The 21,475-nt window shown below is 46.7% G+C and overlaps 1 protein-coding gene across 1 annotated transcript in view; it reads right to left on the reverse strand.

Annotated features, from left to right (window-relative positions):
• Nucleotides 1-1,480: 1,480 nt before the first annotated feature.
• The window catches only part of stim2b (stromal interaction molecule 2b), a gene marked incomplete at both ends in the record, with an annotated part of 48,798 nt that continues 28,803 nt past the window's right edge, over nt 1,481-21,475 (reverse strand). The window contains 11 exon segments of the mRNA XM_080544137.1: nt 1,481-1,904; nt 1,906-2,058; nt 2,486-2,669; nt 3,701-3,939; nt 4,342-4,442; nt 5,578-5,739; nt 8,906-9,083; nt 9,324-9,501; nt 9,671-9,786; nt 11,606-11,717; nt 12,928-13,039. Coding sequence (XP_080400263.1) covers nt 1,481-1,904; nt 1,906-2,058; nt 2,486-2,669; nt 3,701-3,939; nt 4,342-4,442; nt 5,578-5,739; nt 8,906-9,083; nt 9,324-9,501; nt 9,671-9,786; nt 11,606-11,717; nt 12,928-13,039 — 1,959 coding nt within the window.

A 21,475-nucleotide genomic window follows, 5' to 3' on the forward strand; every position in this document is an offset into this window, starting at 1 on the left:
TGGTGTTCTCCGGCTTGCAAGCCTCCCCCTTTTTCCTCCAAACATAACGATGGCCATTATGGCCAAACAGTTCAATTTCATCAGACCAGAGGACATTTCTCCAAAAAGTAAGATCTTTGTCCCCATGTGCAGTTGCAAACCATAGTCTGGCTTTTTTATTTTTGGAGCAGTGGCTTTTTCCTTGCTGAGCGGACTTTCAAGTTATGTCGATAGAGGACTTGTTTTACTGTGGATATAGATACTTTTGTACCTGTTTCCTCCAGCTTCGTCACAAGGTCCTTTGTTGTTGTTTCTGGGATTGATTTGCACCTTTCACACCAAAGTACGTTTCATCTCTAGGAGACAGAATTATGACAGACAGCAGTATGATGGCTGCATGGTCTCATGGTGTTCATACTTGTGTACTACTGTTTATACAGATGAACCTTCAGGCATTTGGACATTGCTCCTCCCAAAGATGACTTGTGAGGTCCACACATTTCTTTTCTGAGGTCTTGGCTGATTTCTTTAAATTTTCCATGTCAAGCAAAGAGGCACTGCACTACACCTCCAATTTACTAAGATTATGTTAATTAGCCAGATATAATTTTCTGGAATTTTACAAGCTGTTTGAAGGCAACAGTCAATTTAGTGTATGTAAACTTCTGACTCACCGGAATTGTGATATAGTGAATTATAAGTAATAAATAATCTGTCTGTAAACAATTGTTGGAAAAGTTACTTGTGTCATGCACAAAGTAGATTGTCAAAACTATAGCTTGTTAACATGAAAACTGTGGAGTGGTTAAAAAAAAATGTTTTAATGACTTCAATCGAGGTGTATGTAAACTTCCGACTTCAACCGTAGGCTATGCCATCCTGCTGCTGCTGCAGGTTGACTTTCACTTTGAAGGTAGCCAAGAGCAACAGGAAATATATTTGTGGCTGCCTTTCACAGTGTTTTGTATTGTGTAAAATCGAATGATATATTTTTCATGCTTGTATATGTCTAATTGTTTGAGTCAAAGGTAATATCTCAAAAAGCATTTGCATTTAAAGCCCAACAAAAAACGAATTGCACCCAGTACATTTAAGCGGCTTGTTTTGGTTCTAACTCAAAAGAAGAAGAGAAGTCAGTGTCTGGGTGATGACTGGCAAAACCCCTTGACCCTTTGACCTTTCATTGACCTTTCTTCAACCTTTGAAGGCTTAACTGTGAGGCTATGAGTGAGCGAAAAAACCCTGGCATTATCCCAAAAATAAGGCTACCAATCTGGGGGTTCGAAGCGCCCAGAAAGAGCTACATTCCATCTTTGAAAAAAGGGAAGAAAAAAAAAACAGAAAACAAAAAAAACAGAAAGGAAAATGAAAAACATTTTGGATTCTGATGACGTCCATTTTTTATTAAGGCTAAATCGACCTCATCTTTATCCTTTTATTTTTTTCCTTCACTCTCGTTCTCTTTCGAGTTTTTTTCTTTTTATTCTTCTTTTTTTTTTTTTTACTTTTTCTTCTTGAACAGGCTCTTAATCTTGGACGACGACCGCTTGGCCTTCTCGCCGTTGTCGCTCGAGTCCTGGGAGGAGGTGCTCTGGAGCTTGTGCTCCTTCACCCCCCCGCTCCTGCTCTCCGAGTCCAGAGAGGTGAGGGACGGGTTACGCCCCACCTGCGCCACCCCCGCCCCCGTCATGCCCGCGGGCAGCAGCTGTCCCATGCTGTAGGACTTCTCCAGGCCGCCGTTGTTGTACACCGCCTTGCCCGCCGGCGTGGTGAAGGTCATGCTGTGGGACTCTGGGATGGAGGCCCCGCGGGTCAGGTCGGGCGAGCCCTTCAGTGACTGGTGCTCCAGGGCCGGGGAAGGGGAGGCGGAGGAGGAGGCCTCGGAGGGGGGGGCGGAGGAGGCCGGAGGTGGCGGGGGGGGGGGGAGAGTCCCTGACATACGTCGCCTGGCTCTCCTGGGTCAGCAGCCGCAGCTCCTCGCGGGAGATCTTGCGGTAGGGGGTGTCCGGGCCGGGCGTGCTGTGGTACTGCTTCCGCCCCCCCCCCATTGAGTCGGAGTCTGTGTCCTGAGACGTGTCTCTGAGAGAGAGAGAGAGAGAGAGAGAGAGAGAGAGAGAGAGAGAGAGAGAGAGAGAGAGAGAGAAGGAGAGAGAGGGAGAGAGAGAGGGAGAGAGAGAGGGAGAGGGAGTGAGAGAGAGTAAGAGAGAGAGGGAGGGAGAGAGAGAGGGAGGGAGAGAGAGAGACAGGGAGAGAGAGAGGGAGGGAGAGAGAGGGAGAGAGAGAGAGAGAAACATAGATAGAGGCACAGAGAGAGAGAGAGAGAGACAAATAGAGAGAGACCGAGACAGAGAGAGAGAGAGACAGAGAGAAACACAGAGAGAGAGAGAGAAAGACAGAGAGAGAGAAACACAGTCAGACCAACCGACACATTCGACCTCTAACGTTCTGAAGCCGTGTGCACAGTGAACCAGGGGTGAACCAGGGGTGGCGGGCGGGTCAATCTTACCCCATCCTCTCAAGGAAGAAGACGTGCTCGTCGTCTCCCTCTGGGCGGTAGGACACGGGAGAGCCGGCCATGGAGAGCAGGTCCGGGTCCGGCGACATCATGGAGGGCTGCTGGGAGCTCAGGAGGCTCCGGCGGGACCGACACTGGCTGCCAGTACGTGTCAGGGGGGGCCGCTTCTTAGAGGCTGCTGGGAAGAATAAGAGAGGGAGGGGTTGGGGAGGGGGTTAACACTAGAACAGACTATTTTACCTACTAGTAGAGCCCTTTTTAGAATGTAAATCTGCTATTTACACACAGAGATCACTAGAGGGCGCTTCTTTTTTTAGCCTGCCTCCTACACAGAAAAACTGCAGTGAAGTGATTTAGAAAATGTAAGGATACTGGGTGGTAGAACGCACATATCTAGGAAAAGACATGAAAGGAGGGTCCTGAAATGTTATCGAGTGCAAAGATATAACTTTTTTTTACTCACAGGGGTCACTGTGACCCCATCACAGCTCTTCTAGTGTTAAAGGGGGTGGCTGTGGTGCAGGAGGTAGAGCGACTTATGATAGCAAGGTTGGCAGATGGGCAGTTCAAGCCCCGGCTGGCCACATGTCGAGGTGTCCTTGGGCACGACACTGAACCACAAATTGCTCCCAATGAGCCGGCGGGAGCCATGCATGGTAGCTTGTCACCCTTGGTGTGTGAATGGGTGTGTGAATGGGTAAATAATAATTTAAATTTAATTAATAATTTATGAGAGGCTTTGGAATAAGACGCTATATAAGTATATAAGTTATGCCCTTTTATGCAGTGTGATGTTTTGTTTTATCTCATTTTATGTTTTTATGCTGTTTTATGCTGTGTGATGTTTTGTTTTATTTCATTTTATGTTTCCATCGAGGACCACTTTGGAAATAAGTGTTTTAAATAATGCTTTCAAGTGCTATCCTCTGGACATTACTTAGTGTCATGATGCGTAAATGATTCTATGTAAATTCCTAATAAAAATCAAATCAAATCAGTCAGTCCATTTACCATTTAAATGATGCTGCGAAAGACACTCTTGACTGAACACACACACACACACACACACACACACACACACACACACACGAACAACCTCAAACTTTTCCCATATCACCTCAACAACAATACTCCTTCAAATTCAAAACATCAACAACCGCCCGATCCCCAAGGCGACCGTCGCCGCCGTCGTCGTCGGTTACTCACAGGTGTACTGTGGAATGATTGGAGGCGTGTCCTCGTCGAGGTCGTCCACTCCGCCGGCGATGGGGTAGGGGGGCACGGAGACGCGCGGCATGACCACCCAGCTGTGGTCGGAGTAGAGGGTGGCGGTGAGGTTGGGCAGGCCGGCGTTGTTGACCAGGGGGAAGCCGCACAGCTTCTCCATCTGCTGCCACCGGTGGAGCCGCTCCCGCAGACAGGCCGTCACCTCCGACAGAGACTTCCTGGAAGAGACAGGAAACAGGAAGTAAGTAAGTAAGTAAGTCAGTAAAGCTTTATTTATATAGCGCCTTTCGTACATGAAATGCAACTCAAAGGAAGAAAGAAAAACGGTCACCTCCGACCGACACTGAGCTGATCACGGTTTGATCTCGTGTTTTAAGGTTAATTCTGTGTTTTTGTTTCTCTTGTTTTATCGTCCTGCTTCTCTTTTTTTTCTCTCAGTACGGTGTCCTTGAGTTTGAGAAATAAAATGTACTACTACAAAATCGGCAGAGGATCAAATACTTATTTACCCCACTGTACAAAACAGCTACAGCAACATATAACGTGTGTCTGTGTGTGTGTGTGTGTGTGTGTGTGTGCGTGTGTGTGTGTGTGTGTGTGTGTGTGTGTTGTCGTCTTACTTGGCCTCCAGGATCTTGTGGTCGACCTCGTCCAGAGATGAGCTGTGAGCCACGTGAAGCGTCCCAAACACAGAACTCCTCTTCTTTTTTATCTTTTCTGCCTAAGACACAAACATACAACTGTTACTCTACTGACACAAACATACAACTGTTACTCTACGACAACAGAACAGAATAGAGTAGAGTCTACAGGTGCAGGTACAGGTACACTGCAAAAACTCAGCTCTTAAAAACAAGGGGGAAAAAAGCAATAAAATGTGGGAAATATTATTTAAAATAAGTAAAATGATCTGCCAACAGAACAGGAACATTTCACTTGCCAGGAGTTTCTTGAAGTAAGTTTACAAGTAAAAGACGTCTTAAAGCTAGTGCAGTCAGACAAAACACAAGTATATATTGCCTTGATTTAAGATATTTAATCTTAGATTTACTTTTTTGCAGTGTAGATGTGTAGTTTTATGAGAGACATATTCTTGTGTCTAGAGAAGTTAACGCTAGAACAGCCATGGGTGGGGTCATTTGACCCTGTGAGTAAAAACAACAACCCTCGATCAAATTTCAGGATCCTCCTTTCATGACTTTTCCTAGATATGTGCGTTCTACCACCCAGTATCCTTACATTTTCAAAATCACATCAGGATAAGCTAGTATGAAGCTATGTTGCAGTTTTCTGTGTAGGAGGCAGGATAATTTACAAGACGGCCAACTAGTGGTCGTTATGTGTAAATAGCATCTTAGCATTGTAAAGACTATGGTCATGGGCTCTTATAGTAGGTAAAAAAGGCACGGCTGTTAATTGACTATTGAAATTGCCTGATGAGTCATCTCAGCTGCAAAGGCAGTTACAAAGGCAAAAACAAACAATGCAATTAAAAAGTGATTTAGTCGCATCATTAAAAAAACAAATCAGGAAAAAGCCTTCATTTAGTTTCTTCTTGTGTGTGTGTGTGTGTGTGTGCGTGTGTCTGTGTGTGCGTGCGTGTGTGTGTGTGTGTGTGTCCATGTGTGCGTGTATGTGTGTGTGTGTGTGTGTGTGTGTGCGTGCGTGTGTGTGTGTGTGTTCAGATGAGTAGTCAATTACACAAGGGCAAAATACTTAATTCCCAAATTGCACCTTAGAAATGAACAAACCAACCCTTCCTCTTCACACTCAAAACCTGTCGAGGTTCAAACCGAACCGCCGGTAAACGTAAACAAAGTGGCAAAGTGGCGGCCATCTTGTCTCCAGGAAGTTACCTCGTCCTTGGCGACGTTGAGCTGACTCTCTGCGCTCTGCTTCTTGATGTTGTAGTACTGGACCTCGACCTCGTGTGTGAGCTGCAGCCACATCTGGAGAGCTTCTGGCACCGACCACTCTGTCTGCATCTCCTTCTCAGCCCGCTTCAGAGCCATGCGCACCTGGAGAGAGAGGGGGGGGGGGGGGGGGGGGGAGGGCGCAATGTTGGACACTTGGAATATTGTCCATATCAGGACATCAACGCCCTGAGAGTTCCCAACGTTTCATCTAGATCAGAATGATCCCCGTTCTATAGTGTGTGTGTGTGTGTGTGTGTGTGTGTGTGTGTGTACCTGTACAGACTCCTCCTGTGTGTGTGTGTGTGTGTGTGTGTGTGTGTGGATCAAAGGCGATCCAAGTCATTTTAAACAACAGTATGTATCCCGATCCCCCTCCCTGCCCGAGTGACATTACAGCCATACAGAATTACTACGATACAAAGTGTCAAAACAACCGGTCAGGTGACGACCTCCCACCACCGCCTTGGCATGGGGAGGTGACGTCACCCAATCCACCTTTCCTCCCTGACACCTCACACTTCACCGTCCAGGAGGTGGAGTGTGTTTTGCACAGCCTTCCCAACAACAAGGCCAGTGGCTCAGATGGGGTGACATACGAGGCACTGAAATCTCCACAGTCTTGTCAGACATTAACAACTGTTTTTAATGTCTATTTGGAGAATAAGCGAGTTCCAGATTCATGGAAAGGAGCATTAATACATCGCATCCCAAAGAAAGGCAATATCCCTGAAGATCCAACAACATGGAGGGACATCTCTCTTCTCCCTACCATCTATAAGGTGTTCATGAAGTGCATACTGGCCCGAGTCCTGCCCTGGTTGGTGGATGCTAACATCTTGTCCACCAAACAGAAGGCTTACATCAGCAGGATGGGTATGGATGAGCATGTGTTCTGCCTTAAGACAGGGATAGATGACTTTAAACATCAGTCATGTAAACTCTTTACAGTCTTTCTTGATTTTAGAGATGCTTTTGGGACATTAGCTCACAATATAATGATTAGATCACTGGAAGAGATACAGCTACCCCAGCTATTCATTGACATTGTGAGAGATATGTACCGAAGCTCCACCATCCAAGTAATCTGTGGGAAGCAGCTCACTCGCCCAACACCTCTTCAGACAGGCATTAAAACTGGCTGTCCATGGAGCGCGGTTAATTTCATAATTGCCATCAACCAGTGGATTAAGTGGCTGTGTCAGTGTGCCCCTGAGGGTGTCATCTCCCCCAACCCAGTGCAGGGCTACGCAGATGATGTTGTCCTGGCCTCCAGGGAGGAGAGCGTCATCAAGAACATGCTCTGCAGGACGGATCGTTTTTTGGAATGGTCTGGCCTGGAGGTCAAAGCCAGCAAATGCGCTGTCCTGTATGAGAGGCGGAGTGGGGGGAACAGGTGGTACCACTCAAAAACAGACACACCCCCTGTGTTCTCTTTAGCAACACAGCCCATTCGTGTAAATTCTCTTCATGAGACATACACATATCTTGGACATAAAATTAACATCGCAGGAGAGTGGAAGGAGCAAGTCAATAACATCCTGACTGAGTTCACTTCCAGGCTGGACTTGATAGACAGTTGTCCTCTGCCACTAACTATGAAGTTAGAAGCCATCAGGCAGGTGGCCCTGTCCAAAGTTCAGCACCTCTTCTCCAATGTCCACATCCCCCAGAAAGTGCTGTGTGAAATGAACAACAAGACTGTGAGCGTAGTGCGCAGGTGGCTTGGACTCAATTCACACAGCACCCGTGACATCATCTTTCATCCCCAGTGGGAGGGAGGGCTAGGGGTCCCCAATGTAGAATGGATCTACACCAGCATGAGAATTTCCCATCTTCTCAGGATGCTTAACAACGACGACAAGGACGTCAGGGAGCTGGCCCGCTCCTCCATGTTCCTGGACCTGAGGAGAAGGAAGGTCCCAGTTGCCAGGGGGGCGGAGCCCCACTTCCTTGGGTTCAAGAGGAAACCCGGCGGAAAATTGGACACTCATTCCGCTGGTTTTGGAGTTTGGTCTGATTGGCCAGATCTGAATGACCTCTGTGTCCGAGCCGGGGTGTCCCTGGAGTGGGTGTGGTCTGACTCTGAGACTGTTCGGGTCTCAGAGAACTGTATATCTGACCCTCTCACACAGGTCAGGGCAACAGCCTCCTTTGCTGGACAGAGCCACCAGCTAACATCTAGAGGGGCCAGACGGACTCTCATGGACCTTCATCAACATCAACAACAACAACACTGGACTGGTCTGAAACTCCAGGGAAAACTGGCATGTCTTCCCACAGCTGATCACTCTGTTTCCCACTATTTTCTAAAAAACACTGCACTCGATGAGGACATTGTCATATTCACAACCAAGGCCAGATTACAAGTCCTTCCTACCAGACTCAACCTCTCTATTTGGTTTCCTTCCACTCAGGTTCCTCATTGCTTGCACCACACCACAGAACAGGTTACAGAAACACTATCACATATCTTGAATGGCTGTTATGTTTACAAAGGAATGTATATAGCACGTCATGACAGAATTGTGAGCCTTATAGTAAAGGACATATCACTCCACTTCCCAGTCACAGTGAACATGTATACACATGCTTGTGTCAATGCATCCATGTTCAATTTCTGTAATGACCAATATCACTTTTCACAGTTGTCTGCTAACACACCAGATGTTATTGTTGTTAATGAAGAGTCCAGAGAGGTGTCTGTATTAGAGGTAGCGTGCACCTTTGATATAAGCCTAGAGGAAGCCTTCATGACTAAGGTCATGAAATACCAGCAGCTTGTAGATACCATCTCAGAGCTAGGCTATAGGTGTACGCTATTAGTCTTTATATTTGGCAGCCTTGGACATGTGCACAGATTGGTTGTCAGAGGACTACGTCTACTGGGAATGTCCAAGGGAGAAGCAAAAAGGCTCAGCAAGTATTGCTCTGTCTCTGCGATTATTGGCAGCCGCCATATATGGCGGAGACGGTGTTACTTGTACCCGTGAGTCTTGTCCTGTTGTATGTGAAATACATTGTCCATGTCTGTTTGTGAATGCATCCCATCTGTGCCTTCAGTATTTGTGTCCCTGTATACTTGTCTCTATGTGGACATAAATAAATGATTAAAATGTGTATGTATGTGTGTGTGAGTGTACCTGCACCAGCTCCTCCTCTGTGTGTGTGTGTGTGTGTGTGTGTGTGTGTGTACCTGCACCAGCTCCTCCTCTCTGTGTGTGTGTGTGTGTGTGTGTGTGTGTGTGTGTGTGTGTGTGTGTGTGTGTACCTGCACCAGCTCCTCCTCTGCGTACTTCAGGCGGCTCAGCTCACACTCGGCCCCCTGGCGCAGCTCTCTGAGGCGGTACGCCTCCGTCTTCGCCCCGCTGATCTCGTCCCTCATCTTCTGCTCCAGGTTCTGCTTCTCCACCGCCACGGTGCGGTTCTCCTCCTGGGCCTTCTCTAGGCTGGGGGGGGGGGGGGGGGGAGGAGGAGGGATTGGGTCAGTACCGTTCTGCACACTAGAACACTTCAATATTCTGACTGTCAGCTGTCTGAGTTGCGGTCTAGCTGCTATTTACACACAACGACCACTAGTTGTCCGCCTTGTAAATTAGTATAGACCATGGGTAAGCCCCCCCCCCCCCCCCCCCCCCTACTCATCACCCATGTATAGACCAGTACGCCCCCCCCCCCTCCCCCCTCACCGTCCCTGCAGTTCACTCAGGCTGAGCTCGGCGCTCTGCAGACTCTCCAGGTCCCTCATCATCTGGGAGACGTGCACCTTGGATGACTTGTTCTGCACGTAGGCGAACCAGCAGCCCCCCACGCCGATCACTATGGAGATCATCAGGACAAAGTCCTTCAGCCAGTTATGCTGGTGACCTGGGGGGGGGGGGGAGAGGGAAGGGAAGGGAAGGGAGGGGGAGTGGAGAGAGGGAGAGAGAGAGAGACTTAAGTCTGAAGAAGTTTGGATGTTTTTATTCAAGTAACAAAAAAATTATGATTGATTGATATTTTTTTCCAAACACCCAAGACCTCGAACTCTACTTACGTAACGGAGGACCGAAGAGAACTGCGTCTAAAGCTTTTAAATTTAGTTTTTGTTTATGCCGCTGGTCCAATATCTTCAACTGCATCGACATGAAGGACGGTTCGTTTGCCGCTATTCTGAAATGAGACAGAAAATAAAAACAATAAAAGTGAGAAATGTTATGATGCATTTCCACTGGGAACGTCAAAGTGTGAGATTGAGATGTCAATTTATAGTGTGTGTGTGCGTGTACGTGTGCTTGTGTGTGCGTGTGTGTGTCTGTCTGTGTCTGTCTGTCTGTCTGTGTGTGTGTGTCTGTGTCTGTGTCTGTGTGTGTGTGTGTGTATCTGTGTCTGTGTGTGTGTGTGTGTGTGTCTGTGTCTGTGTCTGTATCTGTGTCTGTGTGTGTGTGTGTGTGTGTGTGTGTGCGTCTGTGTGTGTGTGTGTGTGTGTGTGTGTGTGTCTCATACTCCGGCCACTGCAGAGCGCCACCACCATCTTGAGACACATCAGACAACATGGCCGCCAAGCGACACCTGATCCACTGCTGTGACATCATCACTTCATGAGTCAGTCAGCTGCACGGGCCTGACTCATAAGGGGAGGTAACGCAACACCACTGCCCCCCCCCCCCCCCACCTCCTATCTCTCCCCTCCCCCTGTATACATCCACTCATTCCATACATACAGATAGCAGTCACCTCATCCCCGCCCCCCCTTCCCCCCTCCTCCTCCCTCTTGTCATTCAGACAAGACAAGTTTATTACCAGTGGGTTCGTATTATGAACAGTTAGAGGGCAACAAGAAGGTGATACTGCTGTTATATAATATCAGGAGTCAGGAAGTAAAATGGAACCTAAACATGTGTGGGGGGGGTGTGGGGGGGGGCTGTTGTTCAAGCATAACCATTATTTATCTGTGTGAGTGTGTGTGTGTGTGTGTGTGTGTGTGTGTGTGTGCGTGGGTGCGTGTAAGGGTTGTCATTTCTCCATTCCGCCTGTGTTACCACACATGGCCAGCAGTAGGGAGCATTGATCTAGGTACCGTGGTGAACAGTCTCTTAGCCGTCTCAGAGCCGGGTTTTACCAGAGCAGATTGTCTTGCAGATCACACCTGACCCAGTTCTACGGGCCGCTAGCACTTTCCCTGATCAACACCTGATGTCATCCTGTAATCCGGATGAAGACCCCCCCCCCCCCCCCTATATCAATCTACTAAAGAGGGACATCAAGATTGTATTTTATATGAAAGTCCCATTATTTTATCCTATTGCTCTGATCAAATTGTATTTAGTCTATTTTTTGTTGTTGATCTGGTGTTGTTTTATTGTGTAATTGTGCTGTTTGTTTTAACTGTTGAAACGTGATGTTTTAAGCTGCTGTCTTGGCCAGGCTTCCCTTGAAAAAGAGATCATTGTGTCTCAAAAACTAATTGTATCATGTTCCTTCTGGTTCCTTAGCTGTCCATCCTGAGACATGTACTTCCCCTCTCTCTGTACAATATAAATAAATAAATAAACTCAATATTATTGTTTTATTATTATATATATTATTATTATTATTATATATAATACCTTAAAACGAAATATACAAAAAATATTCCTTCTAGCACTACGACTGCCAATGGCCCCTGGCCCGAGCATAGATTACTCTTTCCTACTACGACTAGTGGATAGACGATTCACTTACTTAGTCAAATGGATTTGTTGGATATAGGTGTCTGCTAAATGCAAAAAACGTAAAATGGTTAAGCGGTGTTAGGTGGTTGTTTGTGCCTGCGATGGGTTGTTGTCATGGCCGTTTACTAGAGGTCCACAAGCCCGACAGGCCCCCGACACTGTGAACAGATTAGGGCCGGGCTCAGGCCCGTTTTATTTGGCATAGATAGGGTTCGGGCCGGCGCAGACGTCTACTGTGTACTGTGAGGTGCGGCGTGGTGGCGTGGTGGTGTGCTCACCGAGGCAGGGTGTTCCCGTTCACCCGGAAGTCTCGGAAGTTCCTCTCGTACTGAGGCAGCTCCACTGAGTCCTTCAGCCACTGGACCGCGTCATCGTTCGTCCAGTTATGAACTGAGCGAGAGAGAGAGAGAGAGAGAGAGAGAGAGAGAGAGAGAGACAGAGAGAGAGAGAGAGACAGAGAGAGAGAGAGAGGCGGAGAGAGAGAGAGAGCGAGAGACAGAGAGAGAGAGAGAGTGAGACACAGAGAGAGAGAGAGAGAGAGAGAGTGAAACACAGAGAGAGAGAGAGAGAGAGAGACAGAGAGAGAGAGTGAGACACAGAGAGAGAGAGAGAGAGTGAGACACACACAGAGAGTGAGAGACAGAGAGAGCGAGAGATTGAGACACAGAGAGAGAGAAAGCAAGAGAAAGACAGAGACAGACAGACAGGCAGACAGACAGGCAGGCAGGCAGGCAGGCAGACAGACATACAGAGAGACAGACAGACAGACAGGCAGACAGACAGACAGAGAGACAGACAGACAGAGAGACAGACAGACAGACAGACAGAGAGACAGACAGACAGAGAATATATGAAAAGTTAGTCACCGCATTCCCTACTACTTCATCTTTTACAGGTCCTTCTTTCCACCCTCACTCTCTCTGCATCTCCTTCTCTTCATTCCATCCCTCCATCCCTCATCTCTCCCCAACCTTCGGAGGCCTCTCATCCCTCCATCCCTCTCATCCCTCCATCCCTCTCATCCCTCCATCCCTCATCTCTCCCCAACCTTCGGAGGCCTTCCAGCCCTTCCACAGCTCCTCCTCCATCCCTCTCATCCCTCCCCATCTCTCCCCTACCTTCAGAGACCTCTCATCCCTCCATCTCTCTCATCCCTCCCCATCTCTCCCCTACCTTCAGAGACCTCTCATCCCTCCATCTCTCATCCCTCCCCATCTCTCCCCTACCTTCAGAGACCTCTCATCCCTCCATCTCTCTCATCCCTCCCCATCTCTCCCCTCCCTTCAGAGACCTCTCATCCCTCCATCCCTCTCATCCCTCCCCATCTCTCCCCTACCCCTACCTCTCATGCCTCTCATCCCTCCCCCTCTCTCCCCTACCTTCAGAGGCCTTCCATCCCTCCATCCCTCCCCCTCTCTCCCCTACCTTCGGAGACCTCTCATCCCTCCATCCCTCCATCCCTCTCATCCCTCCCCCTCTCTCCCCTACCTTCAGAGGCCTTCCATCCCTCCATCCCTCCCCCTCTCTACCCTACCTTCGGAGACCTCTCATCCCTCCATCCCTCCATCCATCCCTCCATCCCTCCCCCTCTCTCCCCTACCTTCAGAAGCCTTCCAGCCCTTCCACAGCTCCTCCACCGTGATGTGTTGGTCTTCTCTGTGAAGGTTACTGTGTTTGTTGGTTTGTTGTTGCTTCATATCTTCTATGATAAACTGTCAAAACAAAAAGCGACAAACCATCTGTTATGGTATACAGTACACAGGTATATCAACCTTTGACCACAACTAGGTGAAACCACTCAGAAGGTGCACATTCTCGTCGACAGCAACACCCTGGAGCCGCGGAGAGGACAGGAGAGAGTATCCTTTATACAGGGTTCCTACAAGGTCCAACAAGTCAAATTGAATACCTTTTTAGACCTCTTTGAATATAATTGTAGATCTATTCTATATGATAGCTTTTTGTCATCCTCGAGGTTGGATTCAGGATGTCACTGCCATACAGACCAAAAAGTCTGAAGGTTAATTAATATAAAAGAAATAAGTCCCATAATTACTCAAAAGTAAATGTATTAACATTAACAGTTAACTGTAGAAAGTCATTTCAACGTGAAGAGAACAAAATGCACAAAGTGCTTCCCTGCAGGACAAGCTAATCTCATTAAGACCCAGCACCTCATTCTTTAGACCTAATTAGGAAAAAAATCCCTTGCATTTATGACCTTTTTAGGCCTTATACACCGGATTGCTGGATTTTAGACTTGAAGGCTTTTTAAGACCAGCGCGGGAACCCTGTTTATAAGAAAAGGAGTATTCTAATTCATTTTAACATGTTCAAATGTTATTAGGCTGACATTCTACACTGTGTTCAGACACTCAAGAGATAATAAAACAGCTGTGTTCAACGCTGTGTACAACGTGTGTACCCGGCCCTACTGTTTGTTTTTTTCCACAAAGAAAATCGATCAGGAATCGATAAGGGAATCGATAACGAATCGGGCCGATAAGCAGAATCGATCATGGCATCGGTATCGATGATATTTTATCAATTCCCATCCCTACAGGAGAGGGCTCTCCACATTATATGACCTGACGTGGCATCATAAGACTCTGTACACTAAACAGACCAAAGTAGCTTACAAGAGCTCCACTTGAATCCGCTAGAGAGAAATGTAAATAGAAACTTGGCATGTGTGTTCAGTGTAAAGTCTGGTAGCGTTATATGTCTCTGATCTGTCCACCGTCCGGCTCGGACAGCCTAAAGCCCGGAGATCCAGCTCAGCTCATAATAAGGCCAGTTTCAGATCACTCTTTCACTCAACTCTTTTCTTCCCTTTTTAGGGTCTTGGCAGAGAGAGAGAGAGAGAGAGAGAGAGAGAGAGAGAGAGAGAGAGAGAGAGAGAGAGAGAGAGAGAGAGAGAGAGAGGGAGAGAGAGAGAAAGAGAGAGACAGAGAGAGAGAGAGAGTGAGGGAGAGAGAGAGAGAGAGAGCAAGAGAGAGAGAGAGAGAGAGAGGGAGAGAGAGAGACAGAGAGAGAGAGAGAGACAGAGAGAGGGAGAGAGAGAGACAGAGAGAGAGAGAGAGAGAAAGAGAGAGAGAGAGAGAGAGAGAGAGAGAGCGAGAGAGAGAGAAAGAGAGAGACAGAGAGAGCGAGAGCGAGAGAGAGAGAGAGAGAGAGACAGAGAGAGGGAGGGAGAGAGAGAGAGAGAGAGAGAGAGAGAGAGAGAGAGAGAGACAGTAATTGCATTCACAGGAGGCCCAGCGGTCTGTACTCAGTAACTGTTCTAGGACACTCCATGGAGTCAGTGTACACATGAGTGTGTGTACATGTGTATGTAAATACAGTGTGTATGCAAATACGCTAAGCATGCACAAATGCTAAACAAACGCATATTTAGGCTACACCCTGTACATATACTTAAGCATTTGGACAAACACACACACACACACACACAAACACAAACACAAACACATTCAAAACACACACACACACACACACACACACACACACACACACACACACATCATGAAAAGCAAACAGGAAGCTGCTTTGCAACAGGAAGGTGTTTTGCATGCAGGCAAGGTGGCCCATTTAAGGAACAATAGCCACTAGCTATTACACACCACTCCACAACCACAACACACAACCACAACTTACTCGTCCTGTGGGTATGTGTTTGTGTGTGTGTTTGTGTGTGTGTGTGTTTACGTTTGTGTCACCTCACATACACTGACCTAAAGCCTCAGGACATCTCCCTCTGGTCCCAAAGAGATAAATCTCTTCCAACTTTGTTCCAACCAGAAAATCCAAAGTGCTGCCTCTGCATCGCCACGGCTACCGCCAGCATCGTCAGGGCAACAGGTAATGGCTGGATACCAAAACCTTCTTCTTCTTAGCTTCCATTAGCTCGAGTTAAAGGGAGTCGACGAGTTCATTTCTACCTCAACTCACTAACAAGAGACTAGATGTGTTTGCGTGAAATGTGCAATGAAGTCAAATCGGTCTAAGACGAATGTAGCACGTTGACAAAGTGTGTGTTTTTTTTTATTTATTTGGCCCACACTTCCCCCAACATCTGTTAAATGTGCTAACTGAAGAGTTGTGACATCTAGCACAAGACCAGGACTCTTTCTCCGAACACACAGACAGGAGAAGGGCATGCACAGACAGCCACACACCCACAGGAGACAACACACACACACACACACACACACACACACACACACACAGCATGACAGACAATGAGGGGTCTGTCCAGGGGTACATTCTCCAGATGAGCTGGTGGAGTCTTCCCATGGGCCTCTGCTGCCCGTTCTGACAACTCACTGTTAACCAATTCTTCTGGGATATCTACTGGGATCCTCTGTCCATCTCTCTCTCTCTCTCTTTGTCTCTCTCTCTCTTTCCTCCCCCCTCTCTCTTTCTTTCCCTCTCTCTCTCTCTCTCTCGACAGTATCTGACTCTTGTCTTTCTATATAATGCATTTTCGACGTCATTTCCCTATCTTGTCACTTTCCATCTGTGTCCCATCTGTCATGCTTCACGATTATTATGAAACTGATCACGTCTGACGTTTGCCTGTAAATGTAATAACATCATCTCAACAAGAATAGAACAGAACACAAAATGTTGTGCACATTTTGCACTATGAGAGTCAATCTACAGTTTGGGGTTTAATAGCATAGCATGTTGTTTTTTGACAACATGATACAATTTGACCAATTGACTAAAGTATGAATGCATTATTTTACAGTCATGTGATTACCCCAAGAAATATGTTGTTATTTATTTTAAGAAAACATGGAAATATCCATATTTTATCTTTTTTCAAACAATATGTAGGCTATAGATAGAAGTTGATGTAATTGAACCCAAAAAAAAAGAAGAATTAACTTTGTTAACATTTATTTGACAAAACATTAACAAAAAATTCCTACTGAGGACAAAGTTAGAACATGCCCTATGCCCTAATTGCTCTATTGCCCCATTTGGCTGAAATAAACTCAATTAGACGTGTCCTATAACTGTCTACCAGCCTCTGACATCAACTGGGAGAAGGTTTTCCCCACTCCTCCATGCAGAATTCTTTCAGCTGTGTGATGTTTGAGGGCTGTCTTGCATGCACAGCCCGTTTCAAATCACCCCACAGCATCTCAATAGGATTAAGACCTGGGCTTTTCAGTTGTATTTGTTTAGTTATATTACCTCCGTCTCTCAATATTGTTCAAAGGTTTTCATGGGGGTGTCCTATCGGTTTTACACAACTGTATACTGTGCAAAAAAAACGTGTCTACTTAGTATGTGATCCACTGTATATTATCTGTGTCTGGTGTTCAAATACTTATCCAACTGCCAATGAGTGTCTCTCTTCAAAGGGAAGAGATGCTTGGCATGAGATGCTCTCTCTCTCTCCCAAACGCGCACACACACACACACACGCACTAAAAAATCTGCTGTGGTCTGAAAGAAGACACCCCCCCAGCCCTCCAGCTCTGATTCCAAGTGATGGTGGGGGCGGGGGGGGTGGGGGGGGGGGTGGGAATGTTTGGACCGTATTTGGGTCCAGCACCATTTCTGTCACTCTGATCCACTGGGACACTTAAACACAGACACCTTCCAGAACCTTCCACGACATTCACCTATCTATAGACAGGGCCAGATACCTCTGCTGTTCTCAAGACACCTCTGTTCATAAGAACACACACGGATAGAAAACACACACATACACCAACGTGGGGTACACTGGCTGTCAGTAACCCCCCCCCTGTCACTGTGGACAACCAATTTACCCTTTGCACTACTGATGTTTGCACATACTACCTTTGCACGTACCATATTTTTGCACATTGCACCTACCTCCTTTTGATATAGCCTCTATTTATACATCTGTATTCTCCATACTGTACATAGCTACCTTAACTGTGCAGCTACCTTAACTGTACATAGCTACCTTAACTGTACATATCTACCTTAACTGTACATAGCTACCTTAACTGTACATAGCTACCTTAACTGTACATAGCTTACTGCTATCCTTTCCTGTATATAGCTCTAACTACCGTACTTGCCATACTGTACCTATCACTATCATGTGTTATATCACTAATTGTGCACTTCTGGTAAGATGCTACATTGCATTTTGTTGTCTGGTACTCTGCAATGACAATAAAGACAGGGTCAGACAGGGTCGTAGTGTGGGTTCAACAGCATCTCAGTGTGCACCGCCTTCACAGTCATGTGATGGAAGAGAGCATTACAATTTACTTTCTTTTTTTTTCTTAATAAAATTAAATACAAATGTATTTTTATTGAATTGGGGATAGTTTAACCAAAATATGCCACAAGACCTAGAATTGCCTTGTGTGTATCCCACAAAAAGGTTCACTGCTATAAGTGAACTTTATTGACGAACTTAAGCAAAAATTCCCCAAATTTCTTCCAATGGTAAGAATTCCGGAAAAAAAAAATTAACGACAATCTGCTACCCTAACACGCACACATGCCGTTGTTTTCTGAAGTTGTCAACTCCAACCTATCAAGGGCTAAGGGAGCATCACACACACTCACACACACACACAAACACGTGTGTGTGTCTGCGTGCATGCGTGTGTGTGTGTGTGTGTGTGTGTGTGATGCTCCCTTAGCCCTTGATAGGTTGCACACACACACACGCACACACACACACACACAGACACGCAGACACACACACACACACACACACACACACACACACACACACACACACACACACACACTCTCTCTACCTCCCGGGGCTGTGCCGTGTGTTCTGATGAAACCTGACCCTGTGAAGTGTCTGTTTGGCAGACGGGAGCGAGAGGCACTCTAACGGTGCACCTGCCGTCCCCGACGACGACGACTGTCCTCGGCAACAGGGTTCAGCGATGCTACGGACCGCCCTGAACCCCCCGCCCATTTGCAGAAGGGCGCACAGGGGGGGCTGGTGTAGGCGGAAAGGCCAGGAATCCCAAACGAGGACAAAATAATTGCCGCTCCACTGAGCCGTTGTCACACTGTCTCTTCATGAGACTAGGAATAAATAAAGAAGGAAACCGTTGTTTGTTTTTTTAATCGTCGCCCGTCGGTCTACACACACACACACACACACACACACACACACACACACACACACACACACCACACGATAACCAAAGAGCTCGTGGGGGGGCTTCTGTTCTGAGCTTCTGATGGGCCGGGGGGGAGCAGGGGGTGGGGGTGGGGGGGGGGTGTTTTTTAAGAGGTCGGAATATCCCACCATGGATCTTGCAGTTGTGAACAGCACCGCATGTCAGCGACTCGCAGAGCTGTCTTTCCCTCCATAAATTATCTCAGAGCGTGTGTGTGTGTGTGTGTGTGTGTGTGTGTGTGTGTGTGTGTGAGTGTGTGTGTGTGAGTGTGTGTGTGTGTGTGTGTGTGAGTGTGTGTGTGTGTGTGTGTGAGTGTGTGTGTGTGTGTGAGTGTGTGTGAGTGTCTGTGTGTGTGTGTGTGTGCGCGAGCATGCGTGCGTGCGTGTGTGTGTGTGTGCGTGAGCGAGCGAGCGCGTGTGGGTGTGTGTGCGCGAGCGCGTGTGTGTGTGTCTGTGTGAGTGTCTGTGTGCGTGTGTGTGTGTGTGTGTGCGCGAGCGAGCGCGTGTGGGTGTGTGGGTGTGTGTGCGCGAGCGCGTGTGCGTGTGTGTGTGTCTGTGTGCGATCTGTGCTTTCCAGGGACAGCAATAGACACAAGACAAGAGACCGCTCCTGAGTTCCACTGCAGAGCGCAGACAGAGGGAATTACACAGTAAGACGTACGGTAAAACACAAATCAGTGCGTGACAGCAAATCAGTGTCCTTAGCAAAGCTGAAATCTTAAAGATTATGAACTGATTTTGCATGTCTGTATAGTCAGTTTTTTGAATGAGGTTTCAATCGCCAAAAAACAAGAGGGTAAGCTAGACATGATTGTCAGTCTGCAGCATGTAGCAACATACGTTTACTCAGCCTATAGCCACCACAGCACTGCTGCTGTCTTTGTCACTGTTTGTTTACACTGCCTTTACATAATAATAATAAGAAGAAGAAGAAGAAGAAAAAGAAGGAGAAGGAGAGGGAGAAGGAGAAGGAGAAGAAGAAGAAGAAGAAGAAGAAGGAGAAGGAGAAGGAGAAGGAGAAGGAGAAGGAGAAGGAGAAGGAGAAGGAGAAGGAGAAGGAGAAGGAGAAGGAGAAGAAGAAGAAGGAGAAGGAGAAGAATGAGAAGGAGAAGGAGAAGGAGAAGGAGAAGGAGAAGGAGAAGGAGAAGGAGAAGGAGAAGAAGAAGAAGAAGGAGAAGGAGAAGGAGAAGGAGAAGAAGGAGAAGGAGAAGGAGAAGGAGAAGGAGAAGGAGAAGGAGAAGGAGAAGGAGAAGAAGAAGAAGGAGAAGGAGAAGAAGGAGAAGGAGAAGGAGAAGGAGAAGGAGAAGGAGAAGGAGAAGGAGAAGGAGAAGGAGAAGGAGAAGGAGAAGAAGAAGAAGAAGAAGAAGAAGAACCCCCCCCGCACCAACCTACAAACCTTTGGGGACAGAGTCTTGAGTGTGGCAGCCCCCACCCTTAGGAACTCTCTCCCCACAGTGATCTGCACTGATTGATTGCCTTGTAAACCCTGCTCCTAGAACTCTAGACGGCGCAGCCTCTGTCACCAAAAGCGAGGAATTTGCAGCCCACTTCAGGGATAAGATAACAAATATTAGAATGTGTATTACTCAGGAAAGACTAGGTTTGTGTAACACTGTAGACCCGCCACCACAGAACATGACTATGAGCATGTTCACCATGATTAGTACTGAAACATTAGGTAAAATTGTGTCACAGCTTAAACCATCTACGTGTCCTCTTGACCCTATTCCTACCACCTTTTTTAAGGACATTTTTGACCAATATCCAATCTCACTTTTCTAAGCAACATTTTAGAAAAGGCAGCGTATAAACAACTTCATGAATTCTTAGTCTTAAATAATAGGTATGACCCACTCCAGTCAGGTTTCCGATCATACCACAGCACAGAAACCGCTTTGCTTAAGGTAACTAATGACCTTAGGATAAATGTAGACTCGAAAAAACTCTCGATTCTTGTACTCTTAGACTTACAGTAAGTGCAGCCTTTGATACGGTAGACCATTCCATACTTATTGAGAGACTTGAAAACTGGGTTGGCCTCTCAGGTCCGGTCTTAAACTGGTTCAGGACTTACCTGGCTGACCGAGACTACTTTGTAGCCCTTGGTGACCATAAGTCAAAACATTATAGCACAACCTGTGGAGTTCCCCAGGGGTCCATTTTAGGACCGTTGCTTTTTAGCCTATACATGCTACCCCTCAGTTCTGTTATCAAGAGGCATAGCGTTAACTACCACAGCTATGCTGACGACACTCAGCTTTTTATCTCAGTAACTCCCAACGACTACAAGATGATCGACCACCTGATAGATTGTATTGCTGATATTAATATTTGGATGACACAAAACTTTCTCCAACTCAATCAAGAAAAAACAGAGGTATTGATCATTGGCGAGAAAACTGGGAGAGAGAAATTATCTGCACACTTGAAAACACTAGCTCTTAACACTAAGTGTCAGGCTAGGAATCTTGGTGTCATAATTGACCCAGATCTAAATTTTGAAACTCATATTAATAATACTATTAAAACATCCTTCTACCATCTAAGAAACATCACTAAGGTACAATAATTTCTCTTCCAGGCAGACACCGAAAAAGTAATGCATGCGTTTGTTACTAGTAGGCTAGATTACTGTAATGCTCTCCTGACAGGTCTCCCCCAAAAAATTATTAATAGACTACAAATGGTTCAGAATGCTGCTGCTCGTGTCCTTACTAGGACCAAACGAAGAGCGCACATCACACCTGTCTTGAGATCACTACACTGGCTCCCTGTCAGTTATAGAATAGACTTTAAGATCCTTTTACTAGTCTATAAATCACTCCACTGCGATGCACCCAATTACATGGTGGACATGCTCATAAGATACACACCAGCTAGACCCCTAAGGTCTAGTGGCACAGAACTTTTAATAGTGCCAGAGGCTAGGACAAAGAGATTTGGAGGATCAGCTTTTAGCATATATGCTCCTAGATTGTGGAACACCCTACCTGAGGGCCTGAGG

Source organism: Nansenia antarctica (assembly GCF_963989245.1).
Source record: "Nansenia antarctica genome assembly, chromosome: 13".
Taxonomy (NCBI): domain Eukaryota; kingdom Metazoa; phylum Chordata; class Actinopteri; order Argentiniformes; family Microstomatidae; genus Nansenia; species Nansenia antarctica.